Source organism: Nicotiana sylvestris, chromosome 9 (genome assembly GCF_000393655.2).
Source record: "Nicotiana sylvestris chromosome 9, ASM39365v2, whole genome shotgun sequence".
Lineage (NCBI taxonomy): Eukaryota > Viridiplantae > Streptophyta > Magnoliopsida > Solanales > Solanaceae > Nicotiana > Nicotiana sylvestris.
The window spans coordinates 116,468,530-116,481,464 of NC_091065.1; the positions used below are offsets into that span (position 1 = coordinate 116,468,530).

At 36.0% G+C, this 12,935-nt stretch overlaps 1 protein-coding gene across 3 annotated transcripts; it reads left to right on the plus strand.

Moving 5' to 3' along the window:
• Positions 1-327: 327 nt before the first annotated feature.
• On the plus strand, positions 328-12,749 carry LOC104232695 (carotenoid 9,10(9',10')-cleavage dioxygenase 1-like). 3 transcript variants are annotated; one of them, XM_070155722.1, is made up of 14 exons: positions 328-726; positions 2,196-2,266; positions 2,468-2,527; positions 3,768-3,879; positions 4,678-4,777; positions 4,940-5,002; positions 5,261-5,371; positions 7,525-7,709; positions 9,311-9,449; positions 10,065-10,182; positions 10,265-10,366; positions 10,644-10,895; positions 11,491-11,602; positions 12,358-12,749. In XM_070155722.1, exons 1-14 carry the CDS (start codon positions 496-498, stop codon positions 12,385-12,387), a joined length of 1,686 nt encoding a protein of 561 aa, XP_070011823.1. In that variant the 5' UTR covers positions 328-495; the 3' UTR covers positions 12,388-12,749. The 3 variants fall into 3 exon arrangements, with proteins under 3 accessions (XP_070011823.1, XP_009784260.1, XP_009784266.1); XM_009785958.2 differs by having other exon boundaries at positions 329-726; positions 2,468-2,482; XM_009785964.2 differs by lacking the exon at positions 328-726 and having other exon boundaries at positions 2,195-2,266; positions 2,468-2,482; positions 3,757-3,879.
• Positions 12,750-12,935: the final 186 nt, after the last annotated feature.

Here is a 12,935-nt window from a genome sequence, read left to right on the forward strand (position 1 = left end):
TGGGCCCGCCCTTGCTACTTCCTAGTTGAGGGTCAGCATTATCAATGGTGAATAAATCACTTTTTAAATAAAAATAACAAAATTCCTTTTATGTCCTTATTAAATATAAATTTGTGTTTTTCCTAAAAGTAATAATATATTAGGCAGTAAATCGCCAAAAATAAGAGAATAGGGTGCTAATTAGAAATTAAGACATATATTAGGGATGCAAAATGCAAACGCAGAAGTATAGTGCGCGGTGGAAGCTTGTCAGTTTATAGTTGGTTATCTTAATCCACAGTTCCCAAAAGTATCTTAATCCACACAATTCGGGTATCTATTTTAGCCGTTAATCCAAAAGACGTCCCGCGAATACAAACAAAACAGGGAAAACGTGTCCATGGCATCTCCGTCAGCCGTTAAAGGAATCAACAGAGCGAAACCTCCAATATCCACTTTACAGACTATAATAATTCATTATAACATTTCTAACAATCAACTGAGTGGGTGGAGAAAATGGGGAGAAAGGAAGAAGATGATACAGTAGAGAGAACTGAAGGAGGAGTTGTGGTGGTGAACCCCAAGCCAAAAAAGGGAGTAATTGGGAAGGCCATAGACTTATTGGAAAAAGTAATCATAAAGTTAATGCACGATTCGACCAAGCCACTTCACTATCTTTCAGGGAATTTTGCACCTACTGATGAAACTCCTCCTCTTAAAGACCTATCCGTCACAGGCCATCTTCCGGTCAGTTCGCTAGTTTTATTTATTTACTTATTATCTCTTTGTTTGTTTTTTTTTTATTTGTGATTCTTGAGTTATATTTGCTGAAATTAGGTGCTTATTGGACCCAAGATTTGAACTTTATGCGTTCGAGTTCCAAATTGTAGCACAGCTCATTTGAGTTGCCGGGTTTGAAATCAATTATAGGTACTTATTTGGTGGATTTTTTAACACATATACAGAGTTTGAGCTAAACTATTGGGTTCGGATAAAGTCATAGCTTCTATACTACATCCGCCCTTGCTTACACCTCTTTGGATAGAGGGGTTGTGCTTAGAGAAGGGTGTTCGAAGTTTGTCTATCTAAACGAAGGATACAGATCTGGTTACTACAAGCTTGCAATTTTTGAGAAAATGATAGGGGGAGAAGTAGGAAGTTAGTACTAATTTGATGCTCGTCTTTTTCTATCATCAAGGAAAGAAAGGGGAAAATGAGGAAATAACAAAATCTTAGGAGTGCAAATCCAATAATAGGTTGGGTTTGTCAGCATGATTCAGCTGAAACTTGGTTCTATCCTTAATGGGTTCTAATGAAAATAGGATAACTCCTAGTAATATTTATCATTGAAATGTGTCCTGTTGTGAATAATAATAACTCCCATGACATGGTCGAAGTATTGTGATAAAAATTTACAGTTTGCGTGAGTTCATCTCTAATGACTTTGCTAGAGTCCTACGCCATCAGTATATTAGGAATTCTTGATTAGCACAAAATATATTTGTTGTCTGATTAACAAGCAAAGCAGGGGAGACTTCCTATTTGTTTCTATTGAACTAAAGAATTCACTTTTATCATCCTTGGTACAGGGAAACATTTGCTTACTCTTTTCATTGCTCTAAAATTTCTGGGGAATCTGCAAGATATCTTTTGTTCAAAACTTAAATAAGAAACTGGTTAAAGCCTATGTGATAATGTCCAGAGCAGATTTCTTGACAGTTTAGCGAACGTAGAATGTAAATGTCAATACATTAGGTTATGCAGGATATGATTTACTGCGTGGAATATTCAGTGGGACCTTACTGCAACAGAGATTAAGATAACATATAATTAGAAAGTAACATATGGTTAACAGCACTAGCGAAAATAACAGCTTGGGCTAAATAGCTTATTGAAGTTCAGTTGTGCAGTGGTGTGAAGAGCAAGCAATTAACTCGCAACTATACTGCATGGAAGATTAAGTGGCATCTTGTTGTTTTATTCTTCATTTCATTGTTTATGTTTTTTATCTTGGGCTCATATCTAACTGTTGGTTCGCATTTGCTGGGATTGATTCGACAGAGACACGAGCAGATTTATTTACCATTATTTTCATTTCTCCTCGAATTAAAAGCATAAGGAATAATGTCTGATTTACTGCTAAGGATTTGCATTTTGTGCTTGTTGCCATCAACTTTACTCTTATGATGCCTAGTAATATGAATTTCTAATTACAGGAGTGCCTTAATGGTGAATTTGTTAGGGTTGGTCCCAATCCAAAGTTTGCTCCGGTTGCTGGATATCACTGGTTCGCCTTTTATCCTGAACCTATCGTCCTCGGGACTTCCAAATTCCATTTCTTCCTAAAATTTCTTCCTGAAAACGATCATAAGCTTTTCTCGGTTCCTTTTGGTTATGTGCTTCTTTCTTGCCATTGTATCCCTGTATCTCATTAAAATGAACATTTTCCGATTGCATCAAGGCTTATTCCCACTTTATTTCTATGCAGGTTTGATGGGGATGGGTATGTCCTTTACAATCCTGACTTTGCAATTTGGAGCAGTAATAAGTTATTTTCTCATTGCTTTGAACAAGAAGTGGACCACCTCTACAACTCTAGTTTTATTTGTTCCAGCTACCTATGTGTTTCTTGTCTCCAGCTTAAGCATTTTGAAATAGGTTGCCGCTTAGTATGTGACTAAACTTCCCTTTTTGATACGAGTGGCAAGTAACTGAAAATTTCAGTTGGCATTTGTAACTTTAGATAAGAAGGCCCGTGTACTCTTTTCTTAATTGAACAACTCAAATGGGCATTATTGTCTCCGTAGACAGACCTTGTATTCACCGGAATAGGATTGATACCATTTTTCCAACAAAAGAAAGCTTGAACATGATAGCAAGGGTATGAATCTTTACATTTATCATAACAGGACGAGAAGGATTGACAAGGAATTAAATATTTGAATTTGATGATAACAGGAAAGAGAAGGATTGTGCCTTAGGATGGCAAAACAACAAATTCTCAGATTACATGGACATTTTTTTAAAAACTATTGCTTGTGAAGAAGCACGTGATGAGTTGGATCAGGACTATTAGTTTGTAAACTATGTCAATTAATTCATAGCAGTGTGTTTTTGCTGTCTCGTCTAGGTCTATAAGTGTTAACCATGATGTTTGAAGGTATAAAAAAGGGAAAAGGTATGCCTAAAATCATATGGAAGGTAAGTTGTGCTGAAAGACCTACAATCTCCCGGAATCTATGCACACTTAGCCAGGAAAGGAAAACAATAAAAGTAAAAGGCCAATAAAGGTGATTCCAACTAATTAAAATTAATGTTTGGTAATGAAGGTATGCTTGCATCAGGTTCAGGTTCAGTCTTTTAATCTATTTAGAGATGTTAGGTCAGTTGATATTGTAGAGAATCTCTAAGGTTAAAGAACTCCCAAGTTATTGAACCATATGGAGCAAAATGGATGGTGAAGATTCATATAGCTCACTCCAACTAGTTTGGGACTAAGCCGCAGCAGCAGTAGTTGTAATTGTTCCTCTTTCTTTTGTGCTGCTGCTGCTGCTTAATCTTTTTACTTTGCACATAATCTGATTAAATTGCATCGATTATTCATGTGTCCTATATTATAACAAAGCAATTTTTAGTCTGGTTTTTCCTATTCCATTTTATCAGTTACTCTTTCTTTTTTAAACTTTTTTCTTAGACGAGTTATGTTGAAGCTTAATAACTATCATGTCTTTATAACTCTTTCACATGGAAAGAAGTAATACGATCTCAAACTTTTAGCCTTTATTCAGTATGATTCATGGCTTGCGCATTAAAGATGGAAAAGCAACTTACGTATCACGTTATGTGAGGACATCACGCCTAAAGCAAGAAGAGTTCTTTGGAGGAGCTAAGTTTATGAAGGTGTGCATTTGTTTTGATATCCTTACTCCTAGTTTTTTGTTCCCATCCAGCTTCATATAATAATGATTGCAGTATCTTTTACTAAAACTTCTTCACATGTGTTGATGCATTCAGCAACTTCTTCACATAACTATGGATCTCTTTTTTTTTTTTTTTTTTAAATATTTCGCCAAATTGTGAATGCTTCATTAAGTAGCTATTCTGCAAGCTATTTGGAAAGGGGGAACACAATTAGTAAATGTATTGTTGTTTATTGGTTTTCTAGAATTAGGGATGATGACCAACAGAATGATGCTGTTCGAATGTGGTTTGTCTTTAGGGCTTAACATCAGTTTGAAAAAATGCCCCAGCAATTGCAGCACTTCAGAAAGCTTTTTCAACTCTTTTCTTTAGCTTCATACGGGAGATGGATCCATTTCAAAGATAATTGTGTCATTCTTTTCCCCTTTAGTTTATGATCACTGTAAACTGAAATGATGCATCTGCTGGCATGCCTTTGTCATAGATCTCTATTAACTTCTAAAAATATTTGATAATTATGGTGTTCGGGCCAGCTTACACGCACCTCGACTAAGTCCACGGGGTAACTCTTAAAATTTAAGCACCAGTAATTCAGAGGAAAAGGAACTGAGACATCCTATTGGTGTTTATAACCTGAAGTTGATTCACCCCATTTGTCTTATCACTTTCTGCTGTTAGTTTTCTTCCTTAAATTTTCTTTCCCAAACCAAATGGGACTACTGTGTCAAGCTACCATGCATTATGCTTTATAAACCCTTGGCTTTACTACATCTGCAGATTGGAGATCTTAAAGGGTTGTTCGGTCTGTTCACTGTTTATATGCAAGTGCTCCGAGCAAAGCTGAAAGTATTGGATATCACCTATGGAAATGGCACAGGTTAGTTGGCTGGAATTTTAGCTAGTCTATCTATCTTCCCTTGACAAGACTTCCCAAGTATAATTTGTTAATGATGGCAGGAACGCATCTTGATTCATAACAATATTTATGTAGTCTATATGACAGTTACCAGCTGAAAGTAAAATTTGTTTCCTTCTCCAGCTAATACAGCTCTAGTATATCACCATGGGAAGCTTTTGGCACTTTCAGAGGCTGATAAACCTTGTAAGCCACTGCTCTGTTTGACTTGTTCAGTAATATGACGTATCTATGATTTTTGATGTGCAAGCCTTTGAATAGGTGTTGTCTTCGACCTTTTTCCCGTTTCGTTTTCCTTATATCAAGCACGATTATATAGTGAAATTGTAATCTGAAGTCTTGGTTATGGGTAGACCACAAGTATTAGTAGTTAGTATTGTTTCACTCAAGGATTTAGATTATAAGTATATATTCTGACTTTAATACTGCGTGTGCACTGCACAGATGCACTTAAAGTTATGGAGGATGGAGATCTTCAAACACTCGGCATGCTGGATTATGACAAAAGATTGGCGCATTCCTTCACTGCCCATCCAAAAGTTGACCCTGTAACTGGTAAGAGAGCAGCAGTCCTAGTTCTGCATTACCAATAATAAGCATGTCACTATTTATAAACTCACAAGATTTGTCCTCAAACTTTGCTACCCAAATATTTGTTGACGAAAGAAGTACCAGTACATGTATTCTTCTAACGGTTGTGATTAAAACTGCAATCCTTTCAGTGCATGACCTCCTTTAGTTGAGTCATCTGTTCAGTTTTCTTTTCTCATTTGCTGACACCTCTTTTCTTATATGCCTGACTTGCCAATCGGATAGTGGTGATGTCGATTTTAGATAAAACCAAAGAAAATTGCTATTTTCCTCCATAACATAGTACTATTTTATCAACAGAAAAGGGTCTGATCTGTCCCTCTACTATGGTAAATTGTTTAAAATTGCCCCCCGTTATACTATTGGGCCATAAAAGTCCCTGCCGTCTTACTATCCTTACAAATCTGCCCTTAGTTAGACGGAGGTGCCACGTGGCATCACCTCATTAAACGACCCACCCCCAATTTAAAAAACCCCATCCAATACTGACCCGCCCAAGTTAAGACCCGTAACCTAAAGGCAAAAAGAGAGACATAACTTAAAAATCTGGAAAACCAGCATTGTTCTTCATCTTTATCGATATTTGCTCAAAATTTTCAACCCAACTTCTTTGAATCTTCACCAAATTTGTTATAATTTGAGATTTAAACTCCCCAAAAGATCCCTAACAAAACACAATAACACCAACTAGAAATAGTTCACATTTTCGAAAACCCAATTTTCGAGCTAAGATTCAGAGCTTTCATCAATGGAGTTTTTAGCTCTTGCTTCACGTATCAGCTTTCTAACAATGTTCTAAAAAAATACTTTCAACAAGAAACACAGACAACTCAACTCTTCCAAAATTTTAAATCCGGTGTCCAATTGATACATCATCGTTCCCATCCTCTTCTTCTCCTTATTTTTCATCACCATGTTCCCAAGAAATTACTGTATTGTGCGGAAGAAAATGGTTCGTCCGTGTCTGTTTTTCCATCCATTATAAAATAAAGGAAGATTAGAAATCAGATGCCAATCAAAAATATTTAATTAAAATTTAATAAAAAAGATAAGAAGTGTAGAAGGAGCCATCAGAAACCAAAGTTCATCCGCAAAAGCTTTTTTAAGCAATCATGGATTCACAACAGACCCATTTGGGTGTTCTTCAAGCTTTTCCAAATAGTCCAATGGTGGTTTTAGTTTCCCTTCAACTATATTTTCCCAAATCAGAAAGTGAATCAAAACTTAAGCACAACAAATGATTTTTCCAAACGATTCTAACAATAGGTAACCAACAAACTCAGATTTCTGATTTTGAATTTGAAATTTGAAAGTTTTCGGCTTAAAAAATGGAAACTAAAATCACCATAGGAAATTAGATTACCTAAAACGATTACTTCCCCAACGCAATTATTAGAAATATGTATTATTTGGTTTATAAATGGCGGTTCGTGGATTATGAGTTTGGTGGGTTTCATGGAGCGGGTCGTCTCATATGTGCCCAGGTGTAAAAAGGGCACGGATGGATGCCATGATCTAACTAAGGGCAGATTTGTTAGGATAGTAAGACGGCAGGGATTTTTATGGCCCAATAGTATAACGGGGGACAATTTTGAACAATTTATCATAGTAGAGGGATAGATCAGACCCTTTTCCGTTTATCAAATTACATTTAACAACTGAATGGCAAGGCAAATTGATTTTGAAGTTGAGGATAGGATGGTGAACAGAAGATGGAGCGGCATTCCCTTTGGGCTGTAAATACAGGTGAAGAAAGATGGTTGACCCAGGATTAGGGTTCCCATTTTAAACGCCAACCCTGCTTAAAATATCCAGTGACGACAACAACAACAACAACAAAAAATCCAGCGTGATTCCACAAGTGGGGTCTGGGGAGGGTAGTGTGTACACAGCCTTATGCGAAGGAAACTATCCAGTGACAGTCAATCAACATTACCTTTGATGCAGTCACCTGATTATGTTGTGTATTTGTGATAGATTTTTAGTTCAAGGTCCAGTATTCAAAAGTGGAGAAGAAGAACCAAAAATGGATCATTTAATACAAGTTTGAAGCATGAATTATTTAGCCATTATTTTGGTAGAACACTCTGAGTTTGACTTTGAAATTTTGCATGCAGGTGAGATGTTTACCTTTGGCTACTCTCAGAACCCACCTTACATCACTTATAGGGTTATATCAAAGGGTGGAATCATGCAGGATCCAGTCCCAATAACAATACCAGAGCCTATCATGATGCATGATTTTGCTATTACTGAAAATTATGCAATTATGATGGATCTCCCTTTGTGTTTCCGACCGAAGGTATGAGACTTCTGTAGCTCACAATTTGCTGATTTGTCTTGTAGTAATATCAGCTTTCCTCTCTTGGTGGACATATGATGTAAGCTTTTTATGAGAGATGAAAGCCTTGGCTCCAAAATTGAATCAGAGAGAGATGTTAAGTCTTGTTACATTAGTCCACCTCCTTATTGGAGTCCTATAGGAGAGGATTTCAAGGAGGTTTCTGGTTTATGGACTTCCGTTTTAAGAATCAGCTATTGTAAGGTAAATGCTTGTCGAAAATTTAGTAATAAAACTTCATGATTGGTAGCAAGTATTAAACTCAGAATTATTTGGGGTATCCTAGTGCTGCTACAGATGTTACTTATTGAAATTCATCTCATATTTGCATTCCTAACTTTTACTCTTGTGTCTAAAGTATCTTATTAGAAAGAATGGTAGTCAACAAAGCGTTTAAAGAACCATAAGAAAATGAATTGAACTTTGAAATACATACCTTAAAACTTCTTTAAACAGAAGAAGTTAAGATAATGATCCTAAAAGTGGAGTAAGAGCTTTGTTTTAGATACTAAAATGTTCAAAGACGGGTACCACAAAAACAGAGTAAAATATAGCATACCTGTATGACAAAAATTTTACACCTGCAAATATAAAATGAAAAACCATAGCTACCACTATATGCTAGTCCTCCAACAATCACTAATTGGGTTAGGTCATTTCATGAACATTACTGCAGCAACTTGTAATGTCAGTTTGGCATCCAAATTACACTTGTCTTTTATAATATATCATAGCATACTTATTTCCACATTCAATCATAGATGAGAGAAAGAATTCTGATTATAATTGTATTAAATATATTATTACTATTTTAAGACTTTTGAAACCTCCATAATTTAAGAAATACTTATTCTTTATTCAATATTTCTTAAAGTCCACTGTAGTATGGTCTGAAGAAGCATGTAACCAGTGAATTGTGTCTGAGGTTACCTAAACCAGCTTAAGTAACATCGACCAAGAAACTTACGTAAAGATGCTGTAGTTTTTACCTTTTGCATGACTTTCATCTGTTTTCTTTTTGTTCTTTGCAGTGTTCAGTTTCAGTTACTCTTTTTATCCAGGCCTTAAAAAGAATGTGGCATTTTGTTCCTCAAGTTATGTGACATTGCCTGGTTCATTCAACATGAAATGGATGTCTTAAATGAAATGGATCTAGTATATTCCGTTTCTTTGTACGTAGTCATTTGAATTGACGAAACCATAGCAATACACCATGACTCGATCTTTTGTTTGATAAATGGACTATCTATTTTTTGAGTTATATTTGTCCTACTTGGGTAGTGTGAGAGATTTTAAAGGAGTTTATAGAAGTTGTGGGTTACTCCATCAGTTGCCTTAGGTTTTGGGTTGGGTGCTCATATTCTTTCGAATTATACTGAAGGGAACCTTTATTAAACTCGTTCTCACATCCATAAGTCTGTATATAAAGTCCATGTGTGAACTCCAAAATCTGGTTACACGTTTGGTAGGGTGTTGAGTTTATATTTGTCTGGAATTGTATATTTGTCATGCATAGTGTTAAGATTTTTGGATTTATTCTCAGCTATGAATTTTCTATTCAGGAAATGGTGAAAAATAATCAGCTGGCTTTTTTCTTCGATGCTACTAAAAACGCTCGATTTGGAGTCCTCCCGCGATATGCAAAGAGTGAGGCCCTAATCAAGTGGTTCGAGCTTCCTAATTGCTTCATATTTCACAATGGTAAGCAACTTTGTGGTCTTTCTTGAAAAGGTAAAATTTAGCCTATTCTGAACAGAAAAGCTGTAGCTACCCAATAGCTGCATATGTACATGCAGTGATTAATGGGTATGAAAGTTGATTGATAATCCTGTAAGGGAAATGATCTTTCAATAAAAAAGTATATAGTTTAGGAATTTTCCTTTTGGAACCTGTGAATTAAGTTTTAGAGTTTGAGTCACCAGGATCACATTAGATGTTTACAGACAAAATATGTCATGTTTTTAAAATAATTTGGATGGTTGAAACTTGGAATTGTTATTGCCATGGAATGCAGGAGGACTCTTCAATGGTAACTTTTGATCATCTGAAAGCTTAAAAGCTGTAAATATAAATCAGAGGCCCAATGAGATATAAGCGGAAATGCCACCTTAAAAAATTTCTGTAGGGTAATTAGGATTCAGGACTCACATCTTGAAAATGTCAGTGATCCAAATATAAGTTGCAGTGTAGTCTTTGCACTTATAATTGGTAATCGTCTGTTGTGATAGGTATAGGGTCGACACATTCTTTACATCAATTTCTTGCTGTAGCTGCTTCTGTTTTCTGACTGGTTTATCATTTCGATTATTTTACCAGCCAATGCTTGGGAGGAGGGAGATGAAGTTGTGTTGATCACCTGCCGCGTTCAGAATCCAAACCTAGACATGGTCAACGGAGTTGTTAAAGAAAAGCTAGAGAATTTCTCCAATGAGCTGTTCGGAGACTCCGACATTGAATTTTTAAATTGACCTTGTTTGTATCTGCCGCTGTTCATGATTTTGGTTTTTTTTTTACAGATACGAAATGAGATTTAACATGAAGAGTGGTGCAGCTTCACAGAAGAAACTCTCGGAGTCTGCTGTTGATTTTCCACGGATCAACGAGAACTACACTGGCAGGTCAGTTGTCTCCATCAATAAAAATTTCAGGCAATTTTCGATCAATGCAGCTTATGTTTGGCTGTACAAAATGCTGGGTTATGAACACCTTCATTTATCATTTATCTATTTTGCTTCAACTTTAGTTCATGAGTTCTAAGTGCGTGCTTTCCGTGAGTATTAACTTTATTAGCTTTGTTCCTTTTGGTTTTGGTTACTTGATCTGGTCTCTCTAGAGGTTTTTCAGAAGACCTCTCTCTTATGTTGGTATAGTGATATTAGCCTTTTTGAAATTTAGGAAACAGCGATATGTATATGGAACCACTTTGGACAGCATTGCCAAGGTAACTGGAATCATCAAATTTGATTTGCATGCTGAACCAGAGACTGGAAAAGCACAGCTTGAAGTTGGAGGAAATGTTCAAGGCATCTTTGATCTAGGACCTGGAAGATTTGGTTCGGAGGCTGTATTTGTTCCCCGTCAGCCTGGTACGGAATGTGAAGAGGATGATGGCTACTTGATATTCTTCGTACATGATGAGAACACTGGGTACCTTATCTGCCACTCTCTTACTTGCATCTATCATAAGCATCACTATTAATATATCTTCTCTTGTCCCGTATAAGACCATTATGTACTTGTAGTCTTCTGGATGTTAAGGAAATTCTTCTGTTCTAATGTTTAAAGCGAAATAGAGTGACAAAGAGGGTCAGTCTAGAGTACTACTTGTGTGAAACAGTACAACCTACGTAATTGAAAGAGCATAGTGTATTCTACCTCTAAGATCCGTTATATGTGTGTATGTAGAACAACTGCAACTACAATATACTGAAGCAACGTGACTTTAAGATCATATGATGCTCAATTGTCCATATCTTTTCCACCTTAATTTGAGCATAGCTAGAAAAATGCGTACATGAGCATTTACTCTTTAGTTATAATCTTCTTTGGACTTTTAGTTAGAAAATTGAAAGCAGCATATGTCCCTATTTCCCTTGTGCATTATACATGGTATGCCTTTGCGCCTGTTAAATTATTTTCCTATCTTAGTTCTTAGGCGCATATGGAAATATTAGCAGATTTCATGACTGAGATTTAAAACAGAATCACCTTGACTAAACCGTTCTCTTATATATTTGTGCAGAAAGTCAGCTGTGAATGTAATTGATGCGAAAACAATGTCAGCAGAGCCTGTGGCAGTTGTTGAATTACCCAAAAGAGTTCCTTATGGATTCCATGCCTTCTTTGTCACAGAGGTGAGTCATCCCAATTACTTTGGGTTCTTTGCCTTAATTTTCTTTCAGTAACAATAGAGCCAAACTTAAAACCACGACACGAGTATTGTTTCCTTTTCTGGTTAATTAAAAAAAATTAGAATGCGTGGTGCTTCTGGACATCAGCACTGCAACCAAAAACTACTGTTTTTTTTTAAAGTGAATCTCCATGTTATGCTTTATCCTAATATGTTTCTTCAGAAAATTGCTTCCCATTTGAAATCGAAATGTTAAACATGACTTCTTTTTCTGTGAAACTAATTTCCTGACAAGTGAAGGTGAAAGAACTCCATTTGTATCTCTCTGCCCCCCTTCCCCGGTGAGCATTTCCCGGTTGCCATTAAAAATATTTCAGTATTTGAAATAATGGTCATATATTGAAAAATTGTTTGAGCAGAATTTTAAGTCAAATATTATTATCCATTCACAAATTTTCAACTTCTTGTTCAAGTGAAATTCATGTAAAACACAACTTGAACTTCCAAATACCTCTTTCAACTTCAACTTCAAAACTATCTTTTTTTAATTCAACCAGATACTGTCCGAGCGCCTACTAGATCACCATTATGCTTCCTGTAGACGAGAGTATGTAATTAGAGGGAATTTAGATACATTATTAGTAGAAATCTCATGCCTGCAAGTTCTGTCAGCTTGGCACTTTAAATTTTTTGACTGTTTCTTTTCATTTTCCTTTTTAAATTTGGTACTCATTCTCTGAATTCATTTACTTTGAACAGGAACAAATTCAAGAACAAGCGAAACTGTGAGAGTGATCAACAACGTATATACCTCGTTATCTTATATCATGGCTGGATCTATAGTGCTGTTATAAATGGCTATAACTGGCTATTTCGTCATTGATAACTTGAAACATAATAAATGCATTTATGTATTGTCTGTAATTGCTACTGCTTTTTTCATCTTTTTTTGAGCCGAGGGTCTATCAAAAACAACTTTTCTACCTTTTCAAGGTGGGGTACACACTACCATTCCCAAACCTCACTTTGTGGGATTACACTGGGTTTGTTATTGGTGGTGGTGTATAGTCTGTAATTGCAGCCTCTACTGATGGCATTTTACTTCTATGATCAGAAATGAACAATTACAACCCTCAAACATTTTTCAGAAACGTATTTTGGCTCATGGAAGAGACACGGTCGAATATCAACTTCATAGATTATTCTATAATACAAGGTGCACGCATTCTGTTACAACCCATATTCACGTACGTTGGTTCATGCCATAAGTTAGTCGATGTAAATCTGAGAAGAAATTATCTTTGAGATGATAATAAGTTAATCCTATTGGTCTTAAA